A 15155-nucleotide genomic window follows, 5' to 3' on the forward strand; every position below is an offset into this window, starting at 1 on the left:
ACAGGTTCGCGAGCAGTCAGTGATTTGTGATTACCGGGTGGGTCTCGGTCTTGGTTTAATCTGCCCCCTGATTTAAAGCAGGTAGTCCTGTCTGCCCAGGAGCAGATGGAGCCATGGTCCATACAAACAGTCTATGCTATGCCCCACCCCCTCTGCCTGCCTCCGCCCGCCTGCTGTCATCACCCCCTCCAGGTCCCTGCAGGAGGTGAGCTGAGGGGAAGGCTGGATGACTGAGCCACAGAGCCTCCTGGAGTGCACGCTGTATCTGTGCCGACACGGGCAGCCAGGAAGGGCCAGTGCATCCCAGCGAATGTGGGCCAGAGTTAATTCTCCAACGAGGGAAATTATGTCCACAAAAGGCTCGATCAAACTCAGGCCACGAATAGGATTCCTTATCAGTTTGCAAACACAAGACGATATGCTTTTCTATAGTGCATGCGTGCCATTGCTGAATGACGCGGAGTACAATTTTGACAGCCAGGCTGTGCAGCATTAAGAAAACAAGCATGGTTTATCTTGTTAATAAAATATAGGATGAGATGGTTTCCCAGAGCCTAACCTCTAGAATAAACGTTGCACATCTTCACCTGAATCTGCATTTTCTTTTCCTTGTGTGCAAAATACGAAGTGACAAGGTTCCCGGAAAAACGGTTGCTGGGAACCATTTTGCCGGATGACGCTGGTCGCCTGCCACTTCCCGTTTGCAACAACGGGACGTTTCCTATGCGCTCGGAGCACTTGGGGCACGTGTGGACTGAGCGCGCCCCGATCCCTGCTTACGAGGCAGTTAGCCTCCACGTGTACGAGGGTCGGCGAATGATGCACGCTCCCTGGCATGTTCACCTGAGCAATGCGTCAAATTGCTCACCTGGAAAGTGACATGGAAGACACATGGGGGGAGGGGAGGGGTCTGTGATGTAAGCAGCAGGGAGGAATACACGAGGAGGAGGAGTTGCGTAGATGGCAGAGCAGTGCAGAACCGTTGGGGGATGGGGGTTAGCTTTAGAAGAGGGGCACTTCCCCAGTCATGGCACACCCCCCCACCTCTTTCCTTCTCTGTGTCTCAGTCCCCCCCCCCCATTCCCTCTCCCTGTCTCAGTCCCCCCCTCCACTCCAGGTCCTGTTTCTGCAACACTGCATCTGAGCATTATTAACCAAGGCAGAACATCCAGGGAGCAGAGGCCTTGTTTTGTTCCAGGAGAAAAGAATGTGAAGATTAGGTCCACCGTTTAGAGACCTTACTTGTTTTTTTAAAGGGGTCCGTCGCTTTCTCATCCCTCGTTACAGCCTAAAGACTTACCTTCGGCAGTCAGTGTTTCCTTAGCCCGCGGTTCTGACTGTGTTTCTCTCCAGACGGTGAGCCTTTGCAGATAGCCTCTGCGGTGCAAGGCATGCTTGCATAATCTATAGCTTTAAATGACATGCCTCCTGGGGCTTTGGGACTCAGCTAGGCCTAATCTCTCAGAACGTCTGGACATCTCAGTCTTTACAAAACAGTGCCGAGCGTGAGGCCCGGAGGGGTTGTCCCCTCAAAGACTGTGTGGTTGGTTACGTGCAGAACAGAGAGAGCAAATCCTGTGTGTTTTTCCCATTGGAGAAAAAAAAACAAAAAAACTAATAAACTGCACAGGAACAACACTGAACACCTGCAAGTTGTACTTTTACTGCATATTTTTTAGTCAATCGAAAATACTGAGACATCAACTGCGGGGGGAGAAAAACCAATCATATTTAGAGGTTCATACATGAGATGAACATTTAGGTGACATTTTTAAGGCTGTTGTGCAACATTAGTGTTGCCCGAGTCCTTTCATCCCTTCTCTGCTGACACAAGTGGCAGAAATGGGACATTAAGTAACACTCCCACTCCTGATTTTAAAAATACCGTAGCTCGTTTGAGTTAATTGTCCAGTAAATCTGCCTCCCTTATATGGAGTTGGCGTTTACAGGCGCCCCAATTATTCTGCAGGGCTCCAGCCCGATAGCCAGTCGCTGCCAAAACCGGCCAGGGATCTCGTTCCCCAGCCAGACGCGGCGGGCCGCTGAAGCTCTTCCTCACACGGGCATGTTTCAGTTCATTACATGGCCGACGGCCGTCTCATCTCCCATGAGCGGCGCGGCAGCCCGAACGGACAAGGGCCTAATTAGCCGGGCAGCTGCTACCGTTTAGGTGCAGGGATAGGACACTGCCCGAGGGGGCTACATGGTTGTCCAATAGCATCACTGGAGGGCATCCATTCTGACCAATGGCAGCAAACTTCCTGCCAGGGAAGCTCCCACCGGAGAGTGGCACATAAGTGGCACGTGTTTTCCTCAGCACGTCAGGGCTGACAATGAAAATGCAAAAACTCAACCGCAATTAGGTATACTGTTACAGTCTGGAAGAGAAAGCTGCAAAGGTAATCTAAGAAAATGCTTTTTCAAATAACCGAGAGGATGAACACACAAAAACCGCAAACTGGGGGTAAACTGCTGAACTGCACTCTGGGTAACATGAACCACTGTAAGACATCCAATGCTGCATGTCTGCATTTTCCCGACTATAACAATCAAAACGCTATCAAGTATTCCAGTGCAGCATGGAGGAAAAAAAAGATTTTGAGCTCACATACTGGGCACATAGCGTTCTTTGGTAATGTAAGGCAGCCATGTCAGGACATAGCCTAGGTGATGTCTATATAACGTTCTATAAAATTAGTTTCTTTTTTTTTTTTGCTTTACATTTTAAAAAAATCTTTTTTTGGTTTTGGATTTCTAGCTTCTAGCTAGTTTTCAGATTTCCTTATAATCATACGACATATTTAGTTTTTATTGCTGTATTCAGTTGTACTGAACTTTTATTGTGAAATAAAATCTACAATGTGAAACTGAAATGCATTTGGAAAGGGTAACAGGTTAGAAAGGACTGCCATAGCTTTCAAAAGCAATTTGAATGACGGCGACTTGATGAACAATAACCAAATTACAATAAAATGAATCAGACGGGTGTCGTCTGACACCGTGGGGCTGCAAAGCTTCCTGAAGGCTTCGCAGCGGTCACAACAGGAGTCGCTTCAACATGTTGCTATAGCTTGGAGGCAGATGTCAGGATTCGTGCTTTGTGGGCATCTCTTTGAGTTGCATCATTAGACTTAGTGTACAAACTCCAATGTGTACAAGCTGCTTTGGAACCGCCTCATGTATTTTCCTGCTTTAGACCACAAACTCCAAAATAGCCACCACTGTAAAGCCAGCAGGTAAATAGCTTTCATTGCACAGAAAACTGTCTTGCCCAACTGAAGACGTATATAAAACTGAAATAACACTCTTTTTAAAACCCAAAAACAATCAACAATTCGGTTAACATTTACACTTTAAGTTAACTCCGCCAAAATTTGCACAAAGAAAGCCACTGCATCTCAGGGCAGCCGAGGCACCAAGAGGGTCGTTATTGGTATGGAGTGGCAGGAAAATGCACAGAAATTTTTCCACACAGGGAAGCTAAACTTTCCACCAGCTTTCCACCGCATCCTGTGCTCGTCTGCACCAAAACCAGGTGGACGGGCAACCTCGGCGTGTTTATGCTTCACGTTTCCAACTGCCACCTCCCCAGTGACCGCTGAATTCCAGCACAATGCGGCCATTGAGGCTCTCGGCACGGTGACGTCATGGTGACATCTTTCGGGCCTGGCTGTGTACAAAGCAAGGGCTTCTCTGTTTTTGCATCCATTAAGATCGTTTTGTGAGGCTATTGAGAAACCTGTATGTCCCGATACGATTTTCCTACTTTTTACATTTCATTACATTTCAGGCATTTAGCAGACACTCTGATCCAGAGCAACTTACACACAATTTTTGCATTTTACCTAATATCCACTTACATAGCTGGATATAGGCCTATACTGAAGCAATTCGGGTTAAGTACCTTGCTCAAGGGTACAATGTCATTGTCTAAACTGGGAATCAAACATGCAAACTTTTGGTTGTGAGACAAATTCTCCAGCCATTAATCCACACTGCTACCCTAACCTCAAAATACAGCTGAATTCTGGAGAGGGGAAAAAAGGAGTGATTCTCATGCATTTTATAGGGGGTTTGGCCTCTTTCCAAGGGTCGGTAACTTGGAGAGCCGCCTTCTGCAAAGCTGTCCGCCTGAAAAGGAAGGGCTTGGCCGCGGCGTGGTTGCTGAACTGGGCACGGCAGCAGGGAAAATACACCAGGCATCTCCTGAAGCGCCCTTTAACCCTTTCAAGAGTATCTGGAATGTTTTTTCAAAAGTCAATGTTAATGTTCTAGAACGTCATCGCTTTCAATTACCAGTAGTGATCGTTACATCAGCATCAGAATGTTCAGTTAAGAACATTCAAATCACACATTTGTGATCTCACACCTTAAAAGGATAAAACTGCTGGCTTTCAGGCCTTCGGGCATGAGGCTATAAACGCAGGGATAACAGGACTCTTACTGTGGGCATTTGTTTCATGAGCGCCTTGATCTGGCAATGTTTTCATTGCCATTCCCAAAAGCTGCAGATTCCTGATCTCTCTTTCTCCCTCTCCCGCTCTCTCGCTCATTAGAAGCATGATGCCGCTCCGCTTTCCGTTTCTCCATCGCCTCCAAAGTGATGTCATCTTCACTTTGATGAAAAATCTACATATTTCACTGCCTCTGCTCGTCAATTGCACTCGGTATGCAAACACTTGCACACGGCCACTTTATTTCCATTTACAGCAAACAGAACGCCTACCTAGAAACATGCTATGTACCCAACAATCCATCGCTAAGAAACGGCCATGAACTGCAACACAAGCCGATTTCCTCTCTCTCTCTCTTTGACACACACACACACACAAAACAGACATTCCTTTTCCTTATGAGGACCCACAGTGAGAAACCCTATCACAAAAGGATGTCCAAACCTAACCGAGCCTTTGCAACAGAAAAGCATCTCTTTGGAGGGCCAACGCTCCCCCGGCTGACTAAAATGTAGCCAGCCCTTAACAGGACCCAAGCCCTCGTCTGCGGAAAAAAAAGAGCTCGCCTGTAACCGCAATATGCCATCCCAACACTTTCACTTCCAACTTGTGAAAACCAGAGCCTTGGGCCAAGCCACAGCTACAGGGCAACGGGCTCCACTTCCAAAACGAAGACGATGCAAGGCGAACCGAAGTTCGGAGGACTGAAACAGGAAGCGCCATTGCATTTGAAATGGAGGTGAGCGAAATTCATCAGATGGCTGCACCGTTATGTCTGCATTCCTGCACATGCTCAGTGAGTGAGGGGCATGCCGGGCTATGAATAGCAGTGTCCATTGTTGTCTTAATGGCTAAAAATGTGACAGACTGAGAGTAAACAGCTGACCGGTGCGGTTTACAACCAAAAGGCACGGAAGAATTTGGGCAACAAAACAGGGGACAGCGGCTGTGCTGGCACATAGCTTAGTATCCTCAACTTTCCTTACTTTTCTAACCAACACTCGTGAGCTGGTCGTCGCGGTTGTTCCAAGGAGACTGGATGATGTCATCATAAAATTCCAGTCATATGACTGACTTCAACCCTTTAACGTCTCTAGGTGCCAGTCACCCACAATTTCCTCTTCATCCAGCTGCAGAAAGCCTGCTTGGAGTGCCAGGGTTTTCTTTCCACTGAGCTTGTATGTATGGCAGTAGGAGTGTGTGCAATTACCCAGCAGCCTTTCTGGGTGCACAGGAGAAGAGTGACCACTTTTTTTACCCAATTTCTCTAAAATGCAAAACAAGTGCAATATGTAGAATTCTGCTGAAACAAACTTCATCTGCCAACGATATTGCGAGTTATTTAAAAATAATTATGCCCAGTATGGTTCTAGAGATTTGTTGTTCGCCCACCCAGTCCATTCAAAGGCTGGTCAGAGACCCAGGAGTTTCTTATCTTTATCGCCCTCCTTGAGCATGAAAATGTCCTCCGCTTGAGCTCATTAATGACTGTCTGGCCCTTCTCACTCAAAACTACAGTAATCGCTAACCGCAACCATCTCTCAATGGCCTTAAAACAAGAAAACGGTGAAGAAAAAGAATGACATCACTCCACAGTTATTGCTTGGGTCCAACACTCGGTCAAACTGACTATTTAGATCTACTACTGCAGAAAAAAAATTCTTTACAGGAAAGAAAATTTGAATGGTTGAAAACAAAAGGCTATTTACAAAGTGCCACATCTGTGATGATGTTGAACCAAGCAAGAAAAAAAGCACCATTCCCTAGCATGGAGCAGCACTACGGCTTCCTGAAAAATAAAATCAGAGGAGCAGAGTTTGACGAAAACAGAGTCCCCTGAGTGCAACAAATGTTCTGCCAGGAGCCTCTCCTATCTGAGCCCATACCAGGCAAGTTCCAACAAATCAATTCCACTACTGCACTACGCCGGGCCCAGCATCGCCCTGAACAACCATGTGATTACATCCCTGGCGACTAGCAATTAAGATGTATAAATATAACATTTCTATTTCATTTCCAGGCACTTCATTTCTGAGAATGCTTTCTGCCCTGCGACCTGCAGGCCTTCCCTCACGAGTCTGTCAACAGGAGCCCCCAAACAAGATACACCGCTGAAAAGCAGGGGAGGGGCGCTTTAATGGCCCACCCCAAGAAATTGTGGCTGAGGGCAGGTGTGCGTGCTCGTCCAAGTGCCGGTTCCGTAACCCCAGCGAACATTCCAGTTGGAATTCCGAGAATCCCGCCTGTCCGGAGCGGCTCGGGGGGGCCCGCTCCGGAGTGCGGTGCTTGGAAGGGGGGCCGGCGTCGCCTGACGGTCCTCGTTTCGGAAAGAGATAACAGGCTGCCAGACCCAGCCCCGGCCCCGGCCCCGGGCCCCCGTTTTGGGAAAGGCAGCCGTGAGAGGTGCGGGCCAGATCCGTTTGTCACCGCCTGACCGATAACGGAGCACAGCTCGCCACAGCGGAGAAGGACCGGGGCCAGGGGGGTGAAAACACAGGCTGCAGCTCGGGCCTAAAAATACTTCCCGCGCTATCAGTGGAAAAATACCATAATTGAGCTGGTCATAAAACAGGCGCTGCATTTTTGGGGTGCATGTGTAATAGCTCAAGGCAGCAGCTTGACAAATAGACGCAAGGTCTAAATCTCGGGAAATGGTCTTTTGCGTCACTCGCGGTTTTTTCCAGCTCTCACTGAAGTCTTTCAACTTCCGTGACTGTCCCATCATCCTAGAGAAGGCTTATCCTTTTTCCACATATCTTCCAAGAAGGTTAATGGTAACTTTCACAAAAAACACCAGCCCAAGAAGGACCACCACAAGTAGTTTCACAAAAGTACACAGCAGGATAATACAATGTATTATCTGAAGATAATCTTAAAGACTTTCAAGGAACCATTCACTAGAAAAAACCTCCAAAACCACTAAAGAAAGGATGTTCAACTTTATTCCTCGAAGAGATGTCATACAGGTTTGGCATATATAGCTACTATCAGCATTAAAGAGAAGCGGGAATAGATTGACGTATTCCAAAACCAAGAGCACAGTGCCTGAACATAGTTTCCCAAAGATTGAAGGATTTAGTCATCATAAAAATAAACCATTTATTTGCTGATAACATAAGAGGAGATGCCATAGACAAGACCGCCCTCATGCCAATGTCTGCTTGCGCTAGTCTGAGGCCTGGGCCTGACCTGGTCCACCAGGAAAAGGATACAGATACTAAGCCCAAAAACTAATGCCTACCAATCACAGCAATAGGCAAGAGGTTGAAAAAGTTTTTACCAGACTGCCGAGGTGTTGCTCAAATGACATACCATCCCAAACACAGAGCAAATAGTACTGCACAGCAGCATATCAAGTGTAAAACCATATCAGTCAAAAACAAAAAGTCATTTAATTGAGGGTGTGTTCCCCTTCCTCTTCAACTTCACTGGCTCCGCCCTCTTGCCACTAGGAGATCAGCTGGTGCAGCGAACAGCACCCAGAGGGGGTGGGGCAACTGGGTGGAGTCTGTTTCACCTGGGATAATATACAGCATGCTGTCTCCTGGCTCAAACATATAAACTGCTAGTTACAGTACCTCATACATAAGAGAGGCAATGCTGGCTGAAGATGCCTACTGCCCAGAGAAGAATTAGAGAGAAAATAGTAGTGCCAGACTAAGGCCACTGCTGGACAATGTTTAGTCACAAATATGCATGTGCTGCACTGACATTTCATCAGACAAATTAAGAATAGGCTACTTAAAGCAGTGGTAACCAACACTGTACCTGGAGATCTACCATCCTGTAGGTTTTCACTCCAACTCTAACAAAGCACACCTTATTCAACAGTCAGAGATCTTGTTGTGCTGCCAATTAGTAGTCAGGTGTGCCAAATTATGGTTGAAATTAAAACCTGCAGGAAGGTAGATCTCCAGGAACAAGGTTGGTTACCACTGACCAATCGAAAAGAACATTCATGAATGGAGAACTTCTTGCCCTTGACTCAGCTTTAAACACTGAGAAACCTGACTATCCAGAATGAAGGCTGAACAGATTCAGGGCCAGATTTGGTCCAGACTAGGGTCCTTTATCACATCAGGGTTCTTAGCACCGTTCACTCATCTTCAGAAGTTTCCTCTGAAATCACTACCACTCTGCTGAAACCATGCATGGGGGAGAGAACCATCCAATACACAAAAAGACGTTCACTCAAAGCAGGACACAGTGCTTCAAAGGAAGTGGAATAAAGCAGCTGCACCCCACCCTGAAAAAAAAAACAGTGAAAACAAAACTCACAAAACACTCCAAATCTGGAGTTCTGGGTATGGAGCCAACTTGTCAAAAAACACTTCTTTCGCCACATAATTCCACCCTCTGTTTAGAAGCGTGCCACTCAAGGATACTGGTAAAGCCACGCCACCTAACTTTCCATAGCAATTTAGTTAATGCGTTAAGTGCACACTTTGCCCTGTAAACTCCCATGTTGCAGCACATTACAGACGAAGCCGAAAAATGAAAAAATGGCCGTTTTCAAACGCTGGGTGAGATGCAGACAAGAGGTTATTTGATTGGAATGGAATTTTATTATGCCGTGGGTGGCGGAGAGGAAGGGGGGCAGGGAGCAAGCAAAAGCCTCCATTCATCGATCAGAGACGACTTGAGGGGGGGGAAAAAACAAAATGCTTGTGTTCGGTAGCTTCAGAAATGCAGTCTTCACAGCACTTTTATCATTAGGATTCTGAGGCTGCTCGAGCGGGCTGTGGGCATGAGCTGCCATGTTCCTGGGACAGGGCGGAAGGTCTGGCGAACAAAAGCAGCACTTTTTTGGTCAAATCAGGGGCATACAAATCTGTAATGGTGGATATGATGGGCTTCCGCTGCAAAGTGTTAAGAGCGGGTGGGGGGAGGGCTGTGTCCGTGTGGGCACTGGCCTCATTGGGTCATGTGGTGTGTGACGTTACGTGGAAGCCATGGCAATGGCAGGGGGCTGAGGTGGTCTTGGCTGATTTGCGCCAGGGCAAAGTATGCTGTCTGTCCATCCTGTGGGAGCGGTGCGTGGCTCTGCGCTCTATGAAGGGGCACGGACCTTTTTTCAAGCAAAAGATTGTTTGGCAAACTGTAAGTCTAAGGCCTTTGGCCGTGTGTAGGAGCAGGCATTATGGCTCTGCCCAGGCCATAATACATCAGGAGGTCCATGGCCATTGTGTCAAATGGCCTCAAAGCCACGACTCTGCTATTGTGTCAACAGCCATCTTGCACCAGGCGTAGGCAAACCAGATCCACAGAAAACTCTCTCTGTCCAAACCAAACCAAACCATCCAACCCAAATTAAAATGACAAGGGCTCTTCAAAGGTATTATACCCATTGAAAGTCAGAGATGGTGCACTTGTGCTGCTGAGAAGGGAGAGGACATGTCTAACTGCTGAATGAACTGGAAGGGTCTAAGGCCTTTCCTGTAAAACAGTGGGAATGCGCTGTGCCATTACATAATCCAAACTGCTCGGCTGAGGGCTTTTTCCGTTTGTTTGGATTTCAGAATCTTCCACTACATTCCGTTATCTTTCTTATATGTCATGCCTGGAATCTTTTCAAAACAAGGACTTGACTCTGCAAATCAGTGGACCTCACAGCTCCCCTGGAGAAGGGGAGGGCTGCAACGGACAAAGGTCAATAAATGCATGAAAACACAAACAATCACATTTCGCTCAGGCTCCCTGAAGGCGGACGAGCAGCGATAATGCGGACTACGAAACAGCCATCTCCAAGCCCTAAAGGGGGACTGACATTTAACCCTTCAGATGCACTACTTGTTCCTCAGCTGGGGCAGTTCTCTCCCACTGCTAAGCATTCATGGGTGTTAACTGTATTCCTGTGCAAGGTATCCCAAATAAATTAAAATAACACTCCTAATGCCTAGCTATACAACAGACCTAACCTTAAAGGTGGAATTTGAAAGTTTTAATAAATTAATTTTAAAAACTTGCTCGTTCTTAAGGTGAAATTCCATGAGCATAATCAAAGCTGTGATTCAATGCAAAGTTTTTTGACATTAATTTAAAGAGACCACTTTAAGGCTCTCCCTCTCTGCAAAATCCATACTTTAAAAAAAATAGCTGAGTATCAAATCCACTGTGATGATGAATATAGCACTCTTGTGCTGGTAGATTTAAAAATTGCTTAGTACTCATTTAAACAATTCACAGATTACATTAGCATGCGTTTCAGATTCCAGTTCCTTTTTTTTTTTTTTTTGCAAAGGAACATAACACTTATTTCCACTTCAAGTTCCATAAAAAACAGCTCCAGTGCTTTTAAGAGCCCATATTACTAACATTCCAAAATTCTCTATTTGGAACATTATGTCATTGTGGACAGAAGAGAACTTGGATTTCCTTCTGAACTTTTTCCCTGTGTAATGAGCAAAAACACAGGCAATGTGTGCAAGGAATCTATCGTGTAGGCTACTCATTGGTGCATAGGCTTGTCATTTGATATCATTCCACAATGGTCATACAGGAAGAGTGAGATTACTGTATATCCGAGATCAATGTTCACAAGCAATTCCATGTAATGGCAAGGAAATTTTTGTTTTGAAAACTGTCATAATGTCACTACGTCAGGTGAGAGGAATTATGATTCATGAAGAATGGTGACAGCACATGTCACTCCTGGATGCGACTATTAGTCATTAGTTTAGTGAGTATTAGCAATCAGCAGCCGCAAAAATCGCCAAACAGTCAGTAACACAGAAAATGGGAATCGCATACTACTAAAACACACTTATAACAGGAACTACTTTGGTACACATACAATGGATAACTATATTGAGGGCGACACGTCTATGCTATGCCAGCGTGCACATCGGGTCTGATAGTGATTTGATTAGATGGTGAGCTGAGTAGGTGTTTGGAGGGCGCACTTGAATGCTCGCGACCCGAGAGGCTCCTGCGCTTCCTCCGAGCTGACGGACACATACCAGTCAGATAAGCGGGCTGGCACTCGGGCGTGTCAGCGGCGCGGCTGACCCTCCCGGATTAACGCTGCGTTTCCGTGCTCTGACCGCAACGGGCGGTCGAGGGGACCGCGGGCACGAGAAACGATGGGTGTGCTGAAAAGATGACCGAAGCGTTCGCGTACGGTGCGAGAACATGTGCGTTCCGTCGAGGTCGGCCGTCCCAGCTCCCCAGACTGATGGAGTCAGGGCAAGAGTAACTAGACTAGTGAGAAAAGGGAGGCGGGGATAAGTGAACCCGTTCACACGGAGGGGCAGGTAGGAACGGGCACCTGCGTGACTCCTCCCCGAGGGCCGCAGCGCTGATGGTGCGCTCCTCCCCTCTCGCGTCACGACGCGCTGAATTCAGCACAGTCATCAAAATACCCACCGCCAGGCATCCCGTCACAGACTGATTCAACACTGGAGGGCTGGAGGTAAAGCTGGGTTGAGATTTTGTAGAAACATGCCAGCTCCAAAACCACCTTTCAGTACTGCATTCATTTGCTTAGTTGGCCCTCTTGCCCAGGGTGACTTGAAAAGAAAACCATTTAAACATTTCTCGACTTATTTACAGAAAGCAATCACTTTAATCAATGTTATCAACCTTTAGGACTATTTATCAAGGAGCAGCTTCGGTGGGATCTGAGGTCAGGTAACCTAAAATCTTGAGCTGCCCTCACTAACTACAGCATAATTTATCAGAAATGACAGGTCAGCATCAAACACATGACTACACAGGCAGTCTAAGCTTCAAGCCTCACCTGATTTCTCTGGTATAAATTAGGATAAATAGTTTCTCCAAGCTATGCCCTAAGCTTCATCTTCATCAAATACAGAACAGAATATTACGGATCCCGGAATTTTCCACTGAAACATATGAATAATAAGACTTGAAAATGTGGCAAGAATACAATCTTCCAATACTACATTATATTTCTGTTTTAGGGTCTATCATAGATTAAATAAAACTGATAAAAATGAAAAAAAATCTTTATTCTTTATAAAGCCTCAGAGTTTTTTTTTTCTTCTCCAAACTACATTTTTGTGGTTTGTTGTGTTCAGTGAATTAACAGCAGACCTGTACATTTTCATTGAGAACAGCACCAGTCTGCTATCGCATTCTAAAGACTAGTTTCAGATAAGACGTGCACCAATGTGCACAATGCAGTGCACCACAAGATGAACTTGGTCATGAGCTAAGCCCAGCCATTTCTTTCCCATATATAGATATAGAAGCGACACATTTAGTAACTGCACGCGCACACTCAAGGTAGGTGGCAGCTGGCTACAAAACATTGTTCTAAACGCACTTCAAATGACGCAGTGCAGAAATGCAACCCTCTCAATATTTATCAAGACGACAACGATATCGTCCACCTAAAAAATAATTTTGATATCTACCCAATGTAAGTTACGAGATCCCTTTTCCTGATTAATGTTACTATGGCCTAAGGATTTCGTTTCAAAATGCTACCTCATGCATGAAGGAAGCATTAAGTGACACTAAACTCTGCTGATGCAGTAGACAGTCCCCCAGGGAGATTGCATTCACATGACTGTTAAGAAGAGCCGCCAAATTCCCACATGAAAAAGCATAAATAAATTTAACAATGAACATCCTCGTATAAAATTAACAAATTTATTTAATAGGTTTGTTAGCTCTAGCTACTTATAGCAACAAGACACAAGATCTCAAAGTAAACATGTCATCTATGATTTATTGTGGCCATCTTTCCTCCAGAACCCACGCTATCTTTCTTACTAGACACTGATTTGCGTCACATGTTGAGGCGAAATTCGGTTTTACAGGAGCCCATTCCCCCATGATGAACGTTTTCCAAACACAATTCTGTTCTCATGCGAGAGTCTAACTAAATTTAACCTTCCAAGTAAAGTCGGCACTAACATTGGCGAAGTATTACCCAAACAGTGATAGACACTTTCAGGCTCATCTGCTATGTGGCTACTATTAACAATTGCTAGCTAGCTCACCAACATTAAACAGTTAAGCAAAGACTGTATTTCAAATGCATTGCGCTGGAACCTAGCTACATTCACTACCCAACGTTAGACTAACTTGCTAGTTATTCGAGAATTGTGAGCTTACTCGTTTTGTATTCCGTTAAACAGTTAGCTAGCCTAGCGTTTAAGTTACAGAAGTCATTGACTTTCCTCGGCTTGACATCTACCTTCTCACACAATTTATTCATGAATCAATGCACGCAATGGTGTAACCAGGTAAAATAAATTAACTTCATTAGCTAGTTTGCTGACTGGTTGACGCCAGACAACAAGCTAGTAAACGAGCTTATCCAAAACGCCTTTAAAATACTATCGCCTTCTTCATAACAATTCACGTTAGCAAGTGGATAGTTCTACACAAATTAGGAGTTCCAGTGTTTCTGAAGTTGGCGAAGTTAGTGATAACATGCTAACGTTATTGTTCCTGAACCAGACGTCAGCATATTTAAGTTAACCGGCTGGCATTCTATATAACTTAGCTGGCTAAAATGGCCTCTTCGGATGTAGCTGCAACCATAAACTTTACCCTATGGAAATAATTTTGGAAGGACTGCACGCTAAGTTAAACAGATTGCAGCGGGTTTCCTAACTGGTAGCTAGCTAATTAGTGTTCATTTTCCATTCAAATGTACAGCGAAGTCGTTACAGTTCACCTAGCCAAAATGTAAAAGCAGTCCAAGTACTCATAAAACAAAGACTAGCTTGCTAACAAACACAAAACACCCACTGTAACAAATATAGCCGAGCTCAACCATAGCTAAACCACAACAATTTGCATTTCAACATAGTTATACGAAACTTACCAGTAAGCAATCAGTATTAATTTCTGATTTCGGGTCCTTCAGCATGGCATCGATTTTTTCAAAACGAGCCTCCAAACTTTCGCCAGCAGACATTTTCGCTGTCAAGTCGAGTTCCACGCCGTTGTAATACTAAAAAAAATCTTGCTAGCTAGCCAGCAACTTCCCTCTCGTTTGCTTTGCAGTAAACAGTCGTCTTCAAAGAAGTTAGTTATATCGAACTAATCAAAGAAACATTGCGTCTTATGCGTTTTTCACACTCAAGACACTTAACGAGATCTATGATGACCGAAAGTAACATTTTAAGAAAACACCGTCCACTTTTTCCTTCTCGTTTCCCCAAGTGTGCTAGCTCGCTAGCGAAGTTTGATTGACAACTTCAGCCACATACACACAAAAGAAAAAGAGCAACAGATAGCCAGCAAGATCAGCTTCCCTGTACAGACGGAGCCATAGCCTGCATCGACTGCGCTCAATATTTTTAAAAGATAAAAGGTCCGTTTTACATAACTCATAAAAGTAACTCCCGACAACTATTCTACTCCAGGCCTGTATCCATATGAAGGGGCCTTATGGGGGAAAAAGCCAAACGGGTCTGACAGCTGCAAGGTAGAAGTGGCGAAAAACTTCAGCTCCAAAATTCGATCAGTTTGAAACACTGTCGTGATAAAGCGTTTCCTCGCAGCCCCTCTCCTCTACACCTCTCATTTTTAAAGACCGAAGGCTGTGGCCTCTGCACACGCGTTGAATCCTGTAGATTCTATTGGGATAATTCAGCTTTAACTCGATCTTCTTTGAAAAGCACAAGGTGCCCGAGTTCTTCTCCCTGCACGACAAACATGTCCGCCTTCCTGTTCAAACACCCGAAGAAGGAGACATTCGAATCTACAAGTACTGCGCAG

General features: G+C 45.4%; 1 protein-coding gene across 2 annotated transcripts in view; it reads right to left on the minus strand.

Annotated features, from left to right (window-relative positions):
* Nucleotides 1-15141, minus strand: part of rock1 (Rho-associated, coiled-coil containing protein kinase 1) — a 65563-nt gene extending 50422 nt beyond the window's left edge. The window contains exon 1 of one of the 2 annotated variants that reach the window (XM_035429262.1): nt 14257-15140. In XM_035429262.1, the coding sequence (XP_035285153.1) occupies nt 14257-14349 (93 nt within the window). In that variant the 5' untranslated portion in view covers nt 14350-15140. Of the gene's footprint in view, nt 1-14256 lie in introns of both variants that reach the window. The other variant, XM_035429261.1, reaches the window with a different exon arrangement.
* Nucleotides 15142-15155: the final 14 nt, after the last annotated feature.

The sequence above is a fragment of the Anguilla anguilla genome, chromosome 8 (assembly GCF_013347855.1).
Source record: "Anguilla anguilla isolate fAngAng1 chromosome 8, fAngAng1.pri, whole genome shotgun sequence".
NCBI classification, from domain to species: Eukaryota; Metazoa; Chordata; class Actinopteri; order Anguilliformes; family Anguillidae; genus Anguilla; species Anguilla anguilla.